We start from the raw sequence: 16,642 nt of genomic DNA, 5'->3' as shown, positions 1-16,642 counted from the left end.
CTGCGTGTCGGCTTTCTCTAGTTGCTGCACCCGGGGGCTACTCTTTGTTTTGGTGCTCAGCCTTCTCATTGGGGTGGCTTCTCTTGTTGAGGAGTGTAGGTTCAGTAGTTGGGCTTCGTTGCCCCATGGCATAGGGGATCTTCCTGAACCAGGGATCGAACCTGTGTCCCCTGCTTTGGCAGGAGGACTTTTATCCACTGTACCACCAAGGAAGTCTGGGAACTTTTAAAGTAAGCTAGCCTAGGATCACTTAGTATAAGGCCACTTAGTAAACCAATGTTTTATTTTAATATTTTGTATTTAGGTCACTTATTTTTAAACCTCCCTCCAAAAAAATGCACATGTGCATAAAATTTGACCTATGTAAATCTGCAGTATTTGATTCATTCTTGCATAGTCAGACTAACTGAAACTGCTCTCATTTCCTTTCACCTTTAACCTACTCAAAAAATAATAATAATGCATGTAAATATTCATTTAATTTGGGAAAGGCAGAGTATACCTTTGCCAGATTATATATGCATGAAGTATAGTACTTAAAAATTAACAAATGTAATTAGTAGCTCATTGCATATCCACTAGCATTATTATGAAATCAGATGGTAAAGAATCTGCCTGCAGTGCAGGAGACCTGGGATCAATCCCTGGGTTGGGAAGATCCCCTGGAGAAGGGAATGGCTGCCCACTCCAGTGTTCTTGCCTAAGAAATCCGTGGACAGAGGATTCTGGAAGGCTACAGTCCATGGGATCACAAACAGCTGGACACAACTTAGCGACTAATACTTCAAACTCTCAATTAGCAGCTCATTGCATATATACTAGGATTACTGTAAAATCTTTAAATTTTATGCTTTTGAAGTTTCAAATAATTTGTTGCTCTAATATAGGCACGTAAAAAAAAGTACATATATGTAACTTAGTATCAGTATTTTTAAATGGGTAGAGAGAAGATGTAAATTAATGTGAGTATAGAGGTTTGTATGACCATGGTAAATTTTTCTAATAAAAACTAAACCAATAATATCAGTTACTTTAGAAGTATGGGGATTTGGGGAGATACTGGAGAAGGATGAGATAGGGAAGAGAGTATAAAAAGTTCATATACCTCTTAGCTGGTTATAATAAGGTTATATTTTTACTTTTAAAAGAAAGTCATCCAATTTAAAAAACAAGAGAGTATGTATTTAGAGAGACTGCTTAGAGATTCATATTGGAGAAAACCTTTAGATCTGAAAAAAAAATAATCATCTAATTGTGGGTTGATGTTATATGCACATATGCAAGGTGTTTAATGATTATATAAACACTGTGAATATTTTTAATAGGAGAAACTCGCGAAGAAAGAACCTTTCGTAACTGGATGAACTCTCTTGGTGTTAATCCCCATGTAAACCATCTCTATGCGTAAGCCTTCCAATGCTCTTGTAAAGTTTTGAACATCATGAATGGATGCTGCATAAATAATTATAGCTCTAAACCTTTTCTAAATGTTAGTTTGTAGCCATTACTTTATTGGAAAATGTGGTGACTTCCGTTATCATTTCCCAAATACACAAAAGCCCAGATTATTTCTTTACATGGTCATTAAGTAAAAAAATGTATAAATATCTTTCTAACACCCTAGGGAACAGAGACTTTATATTTTGAAACGGAGACCAGAGAGCACATTAAGTAGACCATCCATGATGCCTTGAGGTCTTTGTGTTCACTGTTCTCTCAGCCTGGAATGTTCTTTTCCACATCAAATGCTTTATTCCCTTGCTATATTCAAGCCGCTGATCCAGATCCTAACCACCACCTACCACTCCCTAACTCCTAACCTCTTTCTTTTTGTTTTTCATAGCAATTAAATACATTCCCCTAACCCATTTATCCATATACTTGTTTATTCTCTTTCTTTCTCTGACTCTAAAGGCCTGGAATTTTTCTCCTATGAGCCCAGCTTCTAGAACAGTTCTTTGCAAACAATAAGCTCTCAATAACTATTTTTAAGTGAATTGGATGGTGTTAGCTCCATTTTTAGCACAGATTAATAAAATACATGAGTCTTTTGACAGTGTAGTGTCCTTGTTTTTAAGGAAACAGGCTCTGCTCTCTGAAAACACTGATCAAACTCTTTTTAAATCATCAGTGACCTGCAAGATGCCCTGGTAATCTTACAGCTATATGAACGAATTAAAGTTCCTGTTGACTGGAGTAAGGTGAATAAACCTCCATACCCGAAACTTGGAGCCAACATGAAAAAGGTAGCTAATTAAGTTGCTGCACATATTTGTTACGGACTGTTTTTATTCTCAATTTGTTTCTTTTGTTTGGGAAACTCTTTGACTCTGAGCTTCTTGAGGACAGAAACTGTGTCTTACTTTGTGCGCACCTGCATATAAAGATTAAACAAGTGAAAATCTTTAATCATTTGCTTTTGTTTGCTTGCAGCTAGAAAACTGCAACTATGCTGTTGAATTAGGGAAGCATCCTGCCAAATTCTCCCTGGTTGGCATTGGAGGGCAAGACCTGAATGATGGAAATCAAACCCTGACTTTAGCTTTGGTCTGGCAGCTGATGAGAAGGTATGGTATACAATTTTAACTGCTCAAGTTCACTATCATACAGGTCTGTGATCTAGTCTTTACTATTTCTAAGGAAACGTATCAATGACTACACCTTTGAAATTTTTATGTTTAGACTCCGAAGTGAGTTTAAGTAATGAGTATATGTTGGATGGTCAATGGGAAATGCCTTCTCGATAGTGAGGCAACAGAATTGTGAATATTTCCCTTTTTTATAATCTGCCTGACACAGACCTGAGCCTCATTTAGAGTTGGTGAATAAAAACAGCAAAAATTATGAACATGTATACATTTGAGAAAGAAGATCTCTTAACTGTAATGCTAAAAAGCAATTCATTATAACTGGGTACCAGCCAAAGCACAGCTTACTTTAAGTCGTTACCAGGGGTTGGCCTAGTACACAGTGAGCCTGCAGTAAGTAGACTGGTGGACTTACTCAGTAGAGCGCTGAAAATCTTCCCACCAGCAGTGCAAAAGGCAGCTCAATGGCAAGCCACTACTGCCTGAAATTTTTTTTTTCATATAGTGTGAATGTCTTCTCGTGAAATCTTTCCTTTAATCTCTCAAACCTAAGGAAAAGAAATGAAAGATAAAGCATTCTAATAATTGTATTTTTTTTCTAATAAACTAGGACAGAAACTGTTCTGCTGCTTTTTTAAAATTAATTTCTATTGGTGTTTAGTTGCTTTACAATGTTGTGTTAGTTTCTGCTATACAGCAAAGTGAATCAGCTATATGTTTAAATATATCCCGTCTTTTTCAGCACAGAGCATTGAGTCGAGTTCCCTATCCTATGCAGTAGCTTCTCATTAGTTACCTATTTCTTCTGCTGCTTCATTTAGATATACCCTCAATGTCCTGGAAGATCTCGGTGATGGTCAGAAAGCTAATGACGACATCATTGTAAGCTGGGTGAACAGAACATTGAATGAAGCTGGAAAATCAACCTCCATTCAGAGTTTTAAGGTAAGAATTCCATGTTTGACTATTAAACGTTATGTTTGCTATAAAAAGTATCTATAGTTTGGAAAGCTAGCCTTTGGATTCTTTGTGAGTGAGATCATTGTGGGGCTAACGACATGATTCTTTTCTAATTCACTAGACTTTGTTTTTGACAGCGTTATATAAGTGATCATGCATTAATTTGTACACATGGAAATTCTCAAATGTATTGTCCTTTTACTCTAGGATAAGACGATCAGCTCTAGTTTGGCAGTTGTGGATTTAATTGACGCCATCCAGCCAGGCTGCATAAACTATGACCTTGTTAAGAGTGGCACTCTGACAGAAGATGACAAGCACAATAATGCCAAGTAAGGGATGCTGCCTAATATCCTCATAAGGGCATAGACATTGTAGGCAGGCAGATCTGCATTATCATTCAGGTTCTGCCACTCAAGAATGGTGTCAGCTGGGGGAAGCATCTTCTAGCCTCAGATTCCTCATCCATAAAATGGGAGCAATAATACTTACCTTGGAGATTTTGAAATGAGTAAAATACGTTAAGAGCCTAACATTGCTGCACCTGACCTAATAGGTAGGTGCTCAGTCAGCCATTGGTTTGTAGGTTATAGAAATAATGTATGTGTTAAAGCAACTTAGCTGCAAACTTAGAACAGAAGAAAAATGGGCTAAGGATAACCATGCCTTTGATAGGGTTTTCTTTTGTTGCACTCTTTTCAAACGTTTTTAAAACTTACTGTGCATAGCCCACCTTACTACATACACTGAGTTTATCTTGGTCCCTTAAGTGGGCAGGATGCTAAACCCTCAGCTGAAACCGTGCCTTGAAAGTTCCCTGCATTTTGACAACATGCAGAAGGTCCTTCCCACCTGCCTCTTCCCTTCTTCTCCAAAGATCTAGACTGTGATCTGGTTTCATGGGCAACCCATGAAAGCTCTCCTAGTATACACTGAAAATCAGCTCCCAACAGGGCTTCACAAGATAGCTAAGAAGCATTACTGTAAAACTTCATTTTGGCATCACATACTGCATCACATCATTTCTTCCCTCCTTGAAAAAAATATTTGCAGCATAATATGATAAAGATTTATAGAGAACTCCTCAAAGTTCTTTTTCCAGAAACTTGATCATATTTAAAGATTCCTGTTATAGAACACCTAGAAATGCCTTGTGTATTAATTGAGGGGTGCTCCTGCAAATTTCCTCGGCTGGACATGTCAGTTCTTAACTCCTTTCCTTTTTCTACCCTTTTCATTCCTTGCTTCAGCCACACTGGCATGTACCATACAGACTCTCTCTCCTCCCTTGGATATTTCGAAGTATTCACTGCATCTATGAAATTGTATTTTGCATCTGGCACAGTTTTCCATTCTGTGTCTCTAAGATCTCGTGATAGCCACTGTTATCTTATTACATGCTCAATGAGAATATCAATATCTGAGTAATTATATATACATATTTTCAACATCTGGGTATATATACATATATGTATATACACACACACACATATTCTAGAAAAGTGTTTTTTCATATCAGTACTCCTAAATTGTTCTCATTTTACATTGTAGAAAAGGAGTGAATAAATATCATCAGCCCCAAATAGTAGAGCTTAAAAATCTGGTATCACTTATGAGTGACCTCAAAAAATAAAAGAGAAGACAATGAAAAATAAAGTCATTCTGATTTGAACTCTCACTGTAGAAGTTTTGCATCCTAGACAGTTGAGTATATAAGAGGAAATAGATGCCTCATGTCAGTGCCCATGACTGACCAGAATTGCACTTCAATTTTTGTTTCCTCCAAAAAATAGGTACGCAGTGTCGATGGCTAGAAGACTTGGAGCCAGGGTGTACGCTCTCCCAGAAGACCTTGTGGAAGTAAAGCCCAAGATGGTCATGACTGTGTTTGCATGCTTGATGGGCAGGGGTATGAAGAGAGTGTAAAATAACCAATTTGAATAAAAAACAACCTTGCTCCCAGGTGCATGATTAGCAGTACAGCAATTTCTGGCTGAAGTGCTCATGGCTTAAGAAACTATTGGTTATTGAAAGGACTTTTTAGTTTTCACAAGACTAAGCTCATCTTGGGAGCCCTCAGGTGAAAGAGTTTTAGTAGCAACAACTCCTCTTTCCCATAGTCAAGGTGGATTTGTCAGGCCCACCTGAAATGTGCCCGTAGTCAAATCATTTACTCGCTCCTCATAGATCGCTGCCCTTGACATTTTCCATTGCTGTACGTATTTCTATGTATCTGTTTTCCTCTTAGAATGTCCACCTCGTGGGACTTGCTTAGATGATTGAATATGAATATTATTGATATTAGGCAATAATTTGCTTTCCATCCAGTATGCTAGTTCTTATTCAAGAACTGTGGTCAGAGGGTATTTGTATATGAGTATCCTTTGCTTATCTTTCTAGTACTGAAAATTGACAGAAGTAACTGGCTGTGCAGAATGTAATAGAAGCTTTTCATATTCTTTTATTCTTAAAATCAGTATCTTTTTACAGTATTCTTTCTACATGATCCTTTTTTGTACATTTAAGAATATTTTGATTACGTTAAATAAGACTGCTGATTTTGCTACTTTTTAAAGGGGTCTTCAAGTAAGTAAAAAACATAGAGGGAAATGTACCTTGAATTTCCATCTTCCCTCCCACACTAAAGCTGTAAACACTTGACATATTTTGTCCTGAAACATTGGTTCAATATATGCTTATTTGTTTTAAAACATGTACCATCAAACTCTCTCTTTAGATTTAAAATGCTGTTGAATATGACACTTTTGAGGAGAGAGTGGGCTCAGAATTTAGGAAGGATATGGTAGGCCAAGTATGCTAAGTGTATATTAAATTTTCTAATTTTACACCTAAGATAAGGAGATGTGGTCACTAAAAAATAAACATATATGTAGGACTTAATGTACTCTAATGTACTCTTGCTTTGTCAAGCTGTTTGCTATAGTTTTTAAGATCGTAATGTTACTCTAACTCTAATGTAATCTGGTAGCGATTATTAGTTCAAATAAAGGCATTTACATAATTAGTCTCTTCGTGCCTCTGTCCCTTCTTAGTATGCCTATAATGTTTGCCAGTTTTTTTTCTCCAATATTCTAACTCATTTTCTGGTGTACTTTATAATATGATGTTTGTTAAATTTATGCTTTTGGAGCTGAATTACACAGATGGACAGATTAAGGTTATAATCCTCAATGAGGTAAGATGGTTTTCTCCAACTTACCAAAATTTCTTAGTCCATTTTCTCCCTTTTTCTTTCTTTTCATGTCATTCAATCTTTTCAGTGTTCAGTAATGACACGATATGTGTTTGCATGCGTGCTAAGTCACTTCAGTCTTGTTGGACTCTTTGTGACCCTATGGACTGTATCCCGCCAGGCTCCTCTGTCCATGGGATTCTCCAGGCAAGAATACTGGAGTGGGTTGTCATTCCCTTCTCCAGGGGATCTTTCCAACACAGGGCTAGAACCTGCATCTCCTGCAACTCCTGCATTGCAGGCGATTCTTTACTGCTGAGCCACCAGGGACGCCTGTTCTATGGTATACAGAAGGTCAAAACAATGGGGATCCAAACAACCAGGGAGGAGAGGTGGCTTATGACAGGTTTTCTTAGCCTCATCACTATTGACATTTTGGGCTGGATAATTCTTTGTTGGAGGTGGGAGGGAGCTGTCCTGTGCATTATTGCAGAGCATTTAGCTGTGTCCCTGGCCTCTATCCACTAGATGTCAGTAGCATACCCCCAGTGTGTAGACCAAATATGTCTCCAGAACCAGTCAAATGTTCCAAGGTGGGGGCAAAATCATCTCTAGTTGACAAAATGTTGTTTATGGTACCGTTTTAACGTTTTGTGTGAATCAGTAATATGAAATGCAATCCTTTAAGGAACTACATGGTGATACTATAAAATAGTTTTTATTTATAGCCTAAGAATAAGAAAGACCTTTCTTAATATGATATAAACCCCAGAGCTATAAAAGAAAGATAAATGTGACAATTCTACTTTTGCAATAAATGAGTAAGCAAAGTCACAATATAGATGACTGAGAAAAAATGTTTGGTCCCATTGTCTTAGTCCATTCAGGCTGCTGTAACAAAGTATCATAGACTGCGTGATTTATAAATACCAAATTTATTTCTCACAGTTAGGCAGTCTGGAAGTCCCAGATCAAGGCACTGGAAGGTTTGCTGTGTGGTGAGAGCACACCTCCTAGTTCACAGATGGCTGTCTTTTAGCTGTAACCTCACATTGTGATAGGGACAAGGAGCTCTGGAGTCTCTTTAATAAGGGCACTGACCCCACTCATGACTTCACCTTTATAACTTAATGTCCCACCTCCTAATACCGTCACACTGGGAGATTGTGTTTCAACATGCAAATTTTGGAGGAGCCTGAAACATTTAGTCTATAGTACCCGTATGATGGATTTTCTTAATATAAGGATAAAAGACCAGTCTCTGCAAATATATACCAGGGTAACTGATAAGACAGGACAGTTATCCCTTATGACCTGTCTTCTACTTTGTATTTCCCATGCTTATCTACATATGTTTCCTTCCAGGTACAAAAGTTCTCTGTAAGTAATGCCTTGAAGTGGCTTTGAAGCAAGATATTAATAAAAAAGACTTATTCCATCTTGCCCTTTATTCAAAACAGGAGCTAGTTTCTTGGGTGGTTCACTGTACAGAGCCCACCATCTGTAGGAATGCACCTTTGGTTACTTAAGTGTTCACATGAAACAGTTGGCCTGAACACACCATTCTTCTTTCCTCCAAATAAAGGGCTAAAATCACTAATATATTAAGAAATCTAACAAATCTGTAAAAGAGAAAGTTCCATTAGAAAAATGGGCAAAGGAGATCAATATCCAATTCAAAGCCTATAATCAAACAAAGAACATTAAAAGGGAATGCTGATTCTCAAAAAGTAACGAGGGTTATGTAGTTTCAACCAACAAAGAGCTGCCTTTTTTAGTAGACTTTATTTTTAGAGCAATTTTAGGTTCACAGCAAAATTGAGTAAAATGTACAAAGATTTTCCACATACCTCCAGCCCACACACATGCATGAGCCTCCCTCACTAACAACATCCCCCACCAGAGTGGTACATTTGTTATAGTTGATGAACCTACATGGACACATCCATAATCACCTAAAGTCCATAGTTTACCTTGGATATTCTGTGGATTTTGACAAATGTGTAATGACATGAATCTACCTTTATAGTATAATATATAGGATTTTCACTGCCCTAGAATCTTCTGTTCTCTGCCTTGCCATCCCTCCCTATTCCCTAACCCCTGGAAACCGCTGATCTTTTTACGATCTCCATAGTTTTGCCTTTTCCAGAATGTCAGAATCATACAGTATAGCCTTTTCAGATTGTTTTCTTTCACTGAGTAATAGGCATTTAATAGAACTGCCTTTTTTATGAACTGCCTGCCATTGATTTTTTTAAACAGTAATTGATAAATTATTTGATGCTAATGAAGGTATGAGCATACAGGCATTCTCTGACACCACAGATGGAAGAGTGATCAGTTTATAGCTTGTTGAAGGCAAGTTGGTAATTACAGAGAAACCAAAAACTAGCATATCCTTCAACTCTGTGCAGCCAGCAAGTACAGCAGTGTGCCATGATACATCTTGTAATATAATAAAGGGTTGGTGAGATAAATATGGTCCATCTACACAATGCAATAGTTATGTAGTTGTTAAAAAGATGGCTGTGACTCAGAGCACCGGCTTTGAGTGCCCTGCTTCCTGCATAGAACTTGCACTGGTCATCTATTTTACATATGGTAATATACATGTTTCAATGCTATTCTCTCAAATCATCCCACCCTCACCTTCTCCCACTTAGAACAAAAGTCTGTTCTTTATGTGGAATCTAAAAAAAAAGGCGAGGTACAAATATTTACAAACCAGAAGTAGAGTCACGAATGTAGAAAACAATTTTTGGTTACTACAAGGAAAGGAGGGGATAAATTGGGAGATTGGGATTGGCATATACACACTACTATATATAAAATTGACATTTACACACTGCTATATATATAAAATAGATAACTAATGACAACCTACTGTATAGCACAGGGAGCTCTACTCAATACTCTGCACTGACTTGTATGGGCAAAGAATCTAAAAAAGTGGATATATGTATAACATACACTTTGCTGCATAGCAGAAACTAACACAATATTGTAAGTCAACTATTCTCCAATAAAAAGTTTAGAAAAAAGATGGCTGTGACTCTGTAATGACGAGGAAAGATGTCCTGTGTTAATCCCACTTTAGAAAAATAAATGATAGTATATATATAGATAAAGGGACTTCCCTGGTGGCTCAGACGGTAAAGTGTCTGCCTACAATGTTGGAGACCTGGGTTCAGTCCCTGGGTCGGGAAGATCTCCTGGAGAAGGAAATGGCAACCCACTCCAGTATTCTTGCCTGAAAAATCCCATGGACAGTGGAACGTGGTAGGCTACAGTCCATGGGGTCGCAAAGAGTCGGACACGACTGAGCGACTTCACTTTCATATAGATAAAAGTGTTAGAAATTCCATAAATATATTTGTGTAGTTATACTTGGAGGGATGGAGTGTGATTAACAAGGGGTTTTTACTTTTTATATTACATATTTCTATAATATCAGAAGGCTAAGATTAAAATACACTATTACCATACTCAGGCAAATAACACAAATTTTTTTAACCTACAATGAAGTTAAGAGTGTTATAGTGAACATGTATATATTCTTTACCTACATTCCTCAGTTGCTAGCATTTTGACATAGTTGTTTTGTATCTGTGTGTTCCTCTGCTGAACCATTTGAAAGTAAATTGTAGATATTGTGACATTTTACTCTTAAATATTTCATCATAAATCTGAGAATAAGGACATTCTCCACAAGCTGGAATCAAGACTGCCGGGAGAAATATCAATAACCTCAGATATGCAGATGACAACACCCTTATGGCAGAAAGTTAAGAACTAAAGAGCCTTTTAATAAAAGTGAAAGAGGAGAGTGAAAAAGTTGGCTTAAAGCTCAACATTCAGAAAACTAAGATCATGGCATCTGGTCCCATCACTTCATGGCAAATAGATGGGGAAACATTGGCTGACTTTATTTTTCTGGGCTCCAAAATCACTGCAGATGGTGATTGCAGCCGTGAAATTAAAAGACACTTACTCCTTGGAAGGAAAGTTATGACCAACCTAGACAGCATATTAAAAAGCAGAGACATCACTTTGTCAACAAAGGTCCGTCTAGTCGAGGCTATGGTTTTTCCAATAGTCATGTATGGATGTGAGAGTTGGACTATAAAGAAAGCTAAGTGCCAAAGAATTGATGCTTTTGAACTTATGGTGTTGGAGAAGACTCTTGAGAGTCCTTTGGACCGCAAGGAGATCTAACCAGTCCATCCAAAGGGAAATCGGCCCTGGGTGTTGATTGAAAAAGGACTGACGTTGAAGCTGAAGCTCCAGTGCTTTGGCCACCTGATGCGAAGAGCTGACTCATTGGAGAAGACCCTGATGCTGGGAAAGATTGAGGGCAGGAGGAGAAGGGGACGACAGAAGATGAGATGGTTGGATGGCATCACCGACTCAATGGACATGGGTTTGGGTGTACCCAGGGAGTTGGTGATGGACAGGGAGGCCTGGTGTGCTGCGGTTCACGGGGTCGCAAAGAGTTGGGCGCGACTGAGCGACTGAACTGAACTGAACCCACATGCTACAACAACATTGTCATGATATCTCCAAAGTATAACATAGATATGTCTAATACAAAGTCTAAATTCAAAATTTCCAGATGATTCCAAAAATATCTTTAAAAAATTTTTCTTGGCGGATAGTTAATTTTCAATGTTGTATTAGTTTCAGGTGTCCAGCAAAGTGATTCAGTTATACATATATTCCTTCTTTTTATATTCTTTGCTCACACAGGTTATCACAGAATATTGAAGAATAGTATTCCCTGTGCTATCAAGTATGTCCTTCTTGGTTATCTATCTTATGTGTAGTAGTGTGTATGTGTTCATCCCAAGATTCTGATTTATCCATCCCTGCCAGGGTTCTGTTTTGGTAACCATAAGTTTGTTCTCAACATCTGTAAGTCTGTTTGTATTTTGTAAACAAGTTCATTTGTATCTTTTTTTTAAATTAGATTCCACATATGAGTGATATCATATGATATTTGTTTTTCTCTGTCTGGCTTGTGTGATAATCTCTAGGTCCATCCATGTTGCTGCAAATGGCATTAATCCATTGTTTTTTATGGCTGAGTAGTAGTCTATTATATATGTATACCGCATCTTCTTTATCCATTTCTCTGTCAATGGACATTTAGTATAGCATATCTCTCCATTTAGTTAGGTCTTCTTTGTTTATTTAATCAGCATTTAAAATTTTTTAGTATACAGATTCAGTACATTTTTTAAAGTTTATGCCTAAGTATTTCATTTTATTTGGAGTTTTTGGGTAAGTTTTTTGGGACTTTCTACACAGACAATCATGTCATCAGCAAAAATCTGTTAAGACGGTAGATCTCATGTTAAGTGTTCCTAAAGTTAAAAACAAATCATTGCTAATTTAATGGGAAGTGGTTCTCTGTCCTTCATATACTTTCCCAGAAGCACTGCATGGGAAGGTTTATTTCAAGGATCAGCAAGATGGAGATGACGACCACTTACTGGAAAGCAAATAGTATTGGTGAAAGGTTTTTAAGTAAAACCATTAAACCCCAGGTAAAGGAACTTGCAGCAACTCATGAGGTATTTATCAGATTTTGTCCACTTTGTGAAATGTCCCTCAGGGAAGAATTTAGGACTTCAGTCTTCCTCTTTGTCACCTTTTATTCAATATACTTCCTGTGCCTAGAGAAGTTCTCCAAGTTACATTTTACTTTGAGTCTTATGTTAAAATATTTTTCATTAATGGTCAGTTAAACAATACTGAGCAACTGCTTAATTTCAGGCTTTTGTCTAAGGCCTGAATAAAATGAATGAGACCCATTCTTTTCCTTGAGCTCAACAGTTTCAGATCTGGGATATGAACACTTACCACTAGGTTAAAGTGTGACTGTGGAAGTTTGTATCCAGAGTACAAAGTGAAAAAGGGAAAATTTGGACAGGGGTAGACAATGTGTGTGGCTTGGGGTCATGGTACTTGGCAAAATCCCCAATGCAAAGTGATGCTTTAGCTGCTGATTTATTTCTTGCAAATTTGATTGGCGATAAAGGGTCCCAGAAAGGTTTTTCGAAATCCTGCAGGCTTCTTCCGGAGAAGGCAATGGCACCCCACTCCAGTACTCTTGCCTGGAAAATCCCATGGATGGAGGAGCCTGGTAGGCCACAGTCCATGGGGTCGCAAAGAGTTGGACACAACTGAGCGACTTCACTTTCACTTTTCTCTTTCATGCACTGGAGAAGGAAATGGCAACCAACTCCAGTATTCTTGCCTGGAGAATCCCAGGGACGGCGGAGCCTGGTGGGCTGCCGTCTATGGGGTCACACAGAGTCAGACACGACTGAAGCGACTTAGCAGCAGCAGCAGCAGGCTTCTTCTTGAGATACAGATTTGACCCATATTTACTCCTGGGTTTCAAAATCTTAATTTCAAAACTGCTACAACTGGCTGAATTTCATGGAAGGGGCCCCTTGTAAGGCTTGACAGCCAAGACTTAAAATATAGATAAGACAGTCCTCTCAGAGTCTGTCACCGATGAGAAAGCGGAAAATAGCCCCTGGCCTATGGAAGCTGGCCTGGCATTCACGGCTCAGTCTGTTCTCTCGTGAGCATGAAGAAATTCACGCGCCAACATCCGACAAGGCCCCTCTGGGGTGGTGACAAAATGAGACCAAAACAAGGCCACTGTGTAATCTTGTCTGAACACAGACAAAACATGAATGTCCTCTAAGTCTCAGAAATGAGCAAACATCCTCTCCTCGCTGATAGGAGGTACTGCTGCTATCTTTTCCCTAATACAGCTTTAGCCTTGGTAAAATCTAGTGTGGTTTTATGGTGTTGATTATAAATATTTCTTGTCTTTAGATACTTAGGACTTACACCTTGTCTTCTCTGACAACTAGCCTTGATTTTGCCTTTCCCGAATCTAGGCTCCAAATTCAGAATCATACAATTACTAAGACATCGTCTATGCCTAAACTATCTTTGGGTGTCCTGAAGTGGCCACTAGAGAATATGAAGATTTGAGTCTCAATTCTATATAAGAATAAATTTTTCTACCACTTAATCAAGTCCAAACTAAAAATAATGGTGATGATCAACTTGACAAATTAAGAGTTTTTATTCCTATGTTAATTTTGCATAAATAAAGCATGGTAGTTATGTCTTTCAATGACTGAATACATTTCAAGTTAAAAGAAACATACATTTAAGCACAGAGACTGACGCACTGACTCTGCCAAGTATTTTTGCAGGATTCTGGATTCACGGATTGTTTTTCTTTTTTGTTCAAAATATTTGTGGGTAGGCACTGGGGGTACTGACTCAGTTACATAGGATTGGTGAAAAGTCTATTTTTTAGATTCAGTAACCAAGACATACCCTCTTTGCAAGCTGTAACAGCAACAACAAAACATGTGAAAACTTCAGTAACTTGGTTCTCAAGTCTTCACTAAATGTAATTGCTCTAGTGCTGTATACACTCTTCCATGAAAGAAAAGCGCTCACCACCTTTCAGCTAGTCACCTAAGAAATATTGCAATATTTCAGAGCTAGTCACGCGCCTTCCTTCACCTGAAACGGAAAACCGCTATGGTTGCTTATGGCTTTTAGGAGACTGTCTATGTGCCCTGGACAGACCTCCTAGAGACTCAAAGAACTGTGATGCATTTGTATTTGTTAATGGTTCCAACAGAAAAAGTAAAACCAAAAAATTGCTACCTAAGATATGCTATTACAGACTTAAATATCCCCTTGAAATATTGAAAACTTCTCATAGAAATTAAATCAGTTCTTATGGCTCAATTAATTGTCTGTGCTCAGACTAACCTACAAAATATTTAAGAGAATATTTTATATTGATAGTAAACAGGTGATTTTAGGTTAACTACATGATGTCTACATGGTATAGAAACAAAGATTTCCTGACTTCTCCAGGAACCCCTATAAAATAAACAATGATTTAACAGACCTTGAGATGCTTGGCCATTATCTAAGAAGATAACCTTGATAAAAACAGATTTTAGCAAAATTGCTTCATGGTAGCACACTCAATAGCAGAGCTAGTTTGACCACAACATTGAACTAACAGTCAGGGAAATGGTAAGAAGTATTGCTGAGGGTGGTTTCAGGGCATGTCCTACCTGCAATCTCACACATTCTCAAAGTCTGTAAATGTAGGAAATAGGAACCCAAACTTCAAGGTCCCCTTAAACATTTCCAAGTGGGCGATGACTGGGTTCTGGTTATTGTATATTCTCGGGGTAGTTTGAGGCCTCTCTGCTGGAGAGCCAAGTGAAATGATTTCCAACTCCTGATGTTAGAAATCCCAAGGTATCTCTCTAGTAACAGGGACACACATTTTGCTGGTATCGTTATTTTTAAATCCTTTAAAGTATTAACATTTTACTCAGAAATTCCTCTGTACATACCATATTCAATCTCAAAAAATAAAGAAAGTTAGGAGAATTCTAGAATTTTAGCTATTAAAGCTCTCAAAAACCCTTGGACTTCCCAGGCCTAAAGTACTGCCATTAGCCCTATGATGATAAACTCAGGCCACTCAAGGTTCCACAGTTTTCTTCCTTGTATGTTAATAAAAAGCTGCCTCGTGCATCTGGGAATTTCACTTCCAATTCCAGATTCTACTTTATTTACAGGCTAATGTGACTGAGTACTCCAGGAGACTTATGAAATATCTCCAACTTTATGAATAATGGATATAAGGCACATCTTCAAACTACTTACCTAAACATCCCCTGTGAGATCTGCCACCTGGAGGTTTGGTCTTCGGAAATAGACAACAGAGATAAAACTTCATTGAGTTTTAGTGAAAAGTATCTTGTTGGTACTGTTAACAACCGATATATCAGTAAAACTCCAAGATACTGATACTTAGACTTTTTTTTTTAAGTATATCAAATGTTTACCTTAAAAGATATACATCATTTCCTCCCACATTACTGGACATTCATTTCATCAGAAGACCTTAGACTGAGGATTCGTAGGAATCCTCCAGACGCTGCTAACTGCGGAAGTGGGCAGCTTCTGCCCGAGACAACAAAAGCTTCTGTCTTCAGAACTGGATAGGTTCCACCCAAGATGACAGAATGGAGATTAATTTTCTCTTTTTTTAACACTCTTTCTGTCCCTTTACCCTTCTACTGATATTACCTATTATGACACTTTTACACCCTCCGGAACACTCTTGTGATCTCTCTTCTATTGCTGTTCAGTCACTAAGTCATGTCCAATTCTTTGCAATGCCATGGACTGCAGCACACCAGGCTTCCCCATCCTCCACCATCTCCTGGAGTTTGCTCAAACTGCTCAAACTCATGTCCATTGAGTCGGTGATGCCATCCGACCATCTCATCCTCTGTCACTCCCTTCTCCTGCCCTCAATCTTTCCCAGCATCAGGGTCTTTTCCCATGAGTCAGCTCTTCACATCAAGTAGCCAGAGTATTGGCGCTTCAGCTTCAGCATCAGTCCTTCCAATGAGTATTCAGGGTTGATTTCCTTTAGGTTTGACTGGTTTGATCTCCTCGCTCTCAAAGGGACTCTCAAGAGTCTTCTCCAGCACCACAACTCAAAAGCATCAATTCTTCGGCACGAAGCCTTCTTTAAAGCTTATCTTCATCCTATTATTTTCATCTTTTTAATTTTTTTAATCTTTTCTTATTTCATCCCATTATATGTTATCTCCTGTTAGATACTCTATCACCATCCAGTTAGTTTTAAACCCCTATTGCCCTCTTCTGCCACTTTAGGGAAAACAAAACTCTCCTATATGTTTTTCCCAGTCATAGCTGCTGCTCTGAATTTATCTGATTGCTAGATCTAATATCCTCCACCAGACCCTGGGGACACTAATTTAATATAAGTTCCTTTAAACATCTTGGAAGGAAGACT

General features: G+C 38.1%; 1 protein-coding gene across 1 annotated transcript in view; it reads left to right on the top strand.

Moving 5' to 3' along the window:
- LOC145537060 (plastin-3-like) overlaps window positions 1–6,573 on the top strand; it is a 45,451-nt gene extending 38,878 nt beyond the window's left edge. Inside the window, exons 12-17 of the mRNA XM_081567549.1 lie at window positions 1,326–1,404; window positions 2,132–2,246; window positions 2,434–2,567; window positions 3,410–3,533; window positions 3,756–3,880; window positions 5,342–6,573. Coding sequence (XP_081423675.1) covers window positions 1,326–1,404; window positions 2,132–2,246; window positions 2,434–2,567; window positions 3,410–3,533; window positions 3,756–3,880; window positions 5,342–5,474 — 710 coding nt within the window. The 3' untranslated portion in view covers window positions 5,475–6,573. The remainder of the gene's footprint in view (window positions 1–1,325; window positions 1,405–2,131; window positions 2,247–2,433; window positions 2,568–3,409; window positions 3,534–3,755; window positions 3,881–5,341) is intronic.
- Window positions 6,574–16,642: the final 10,069 nt, after the last annotated feature.

This window comes from Giraffa tippelskirchi, chromosome X (genome assembly GCF_054371585.1).
Source record: "Giraffa tippelskirchi isolate mGirTip1 chromosome X, T2T-mGirTip1v1.2.pri, whole genome shotgun sequence".
Taxonomy (NCBI): domain Eukaryota; kingdom Metazoa; phylum Chordata; class Mammalia; order Artiodactyla; family Giraffidae; genus Giraffa; species Giraffa tippelskirchi.
The sequence above is the reverse complement of the archived record's forward strand: the minus strand, read 5'-3'. Positions and strand labels throughout refer to the sequence as shown.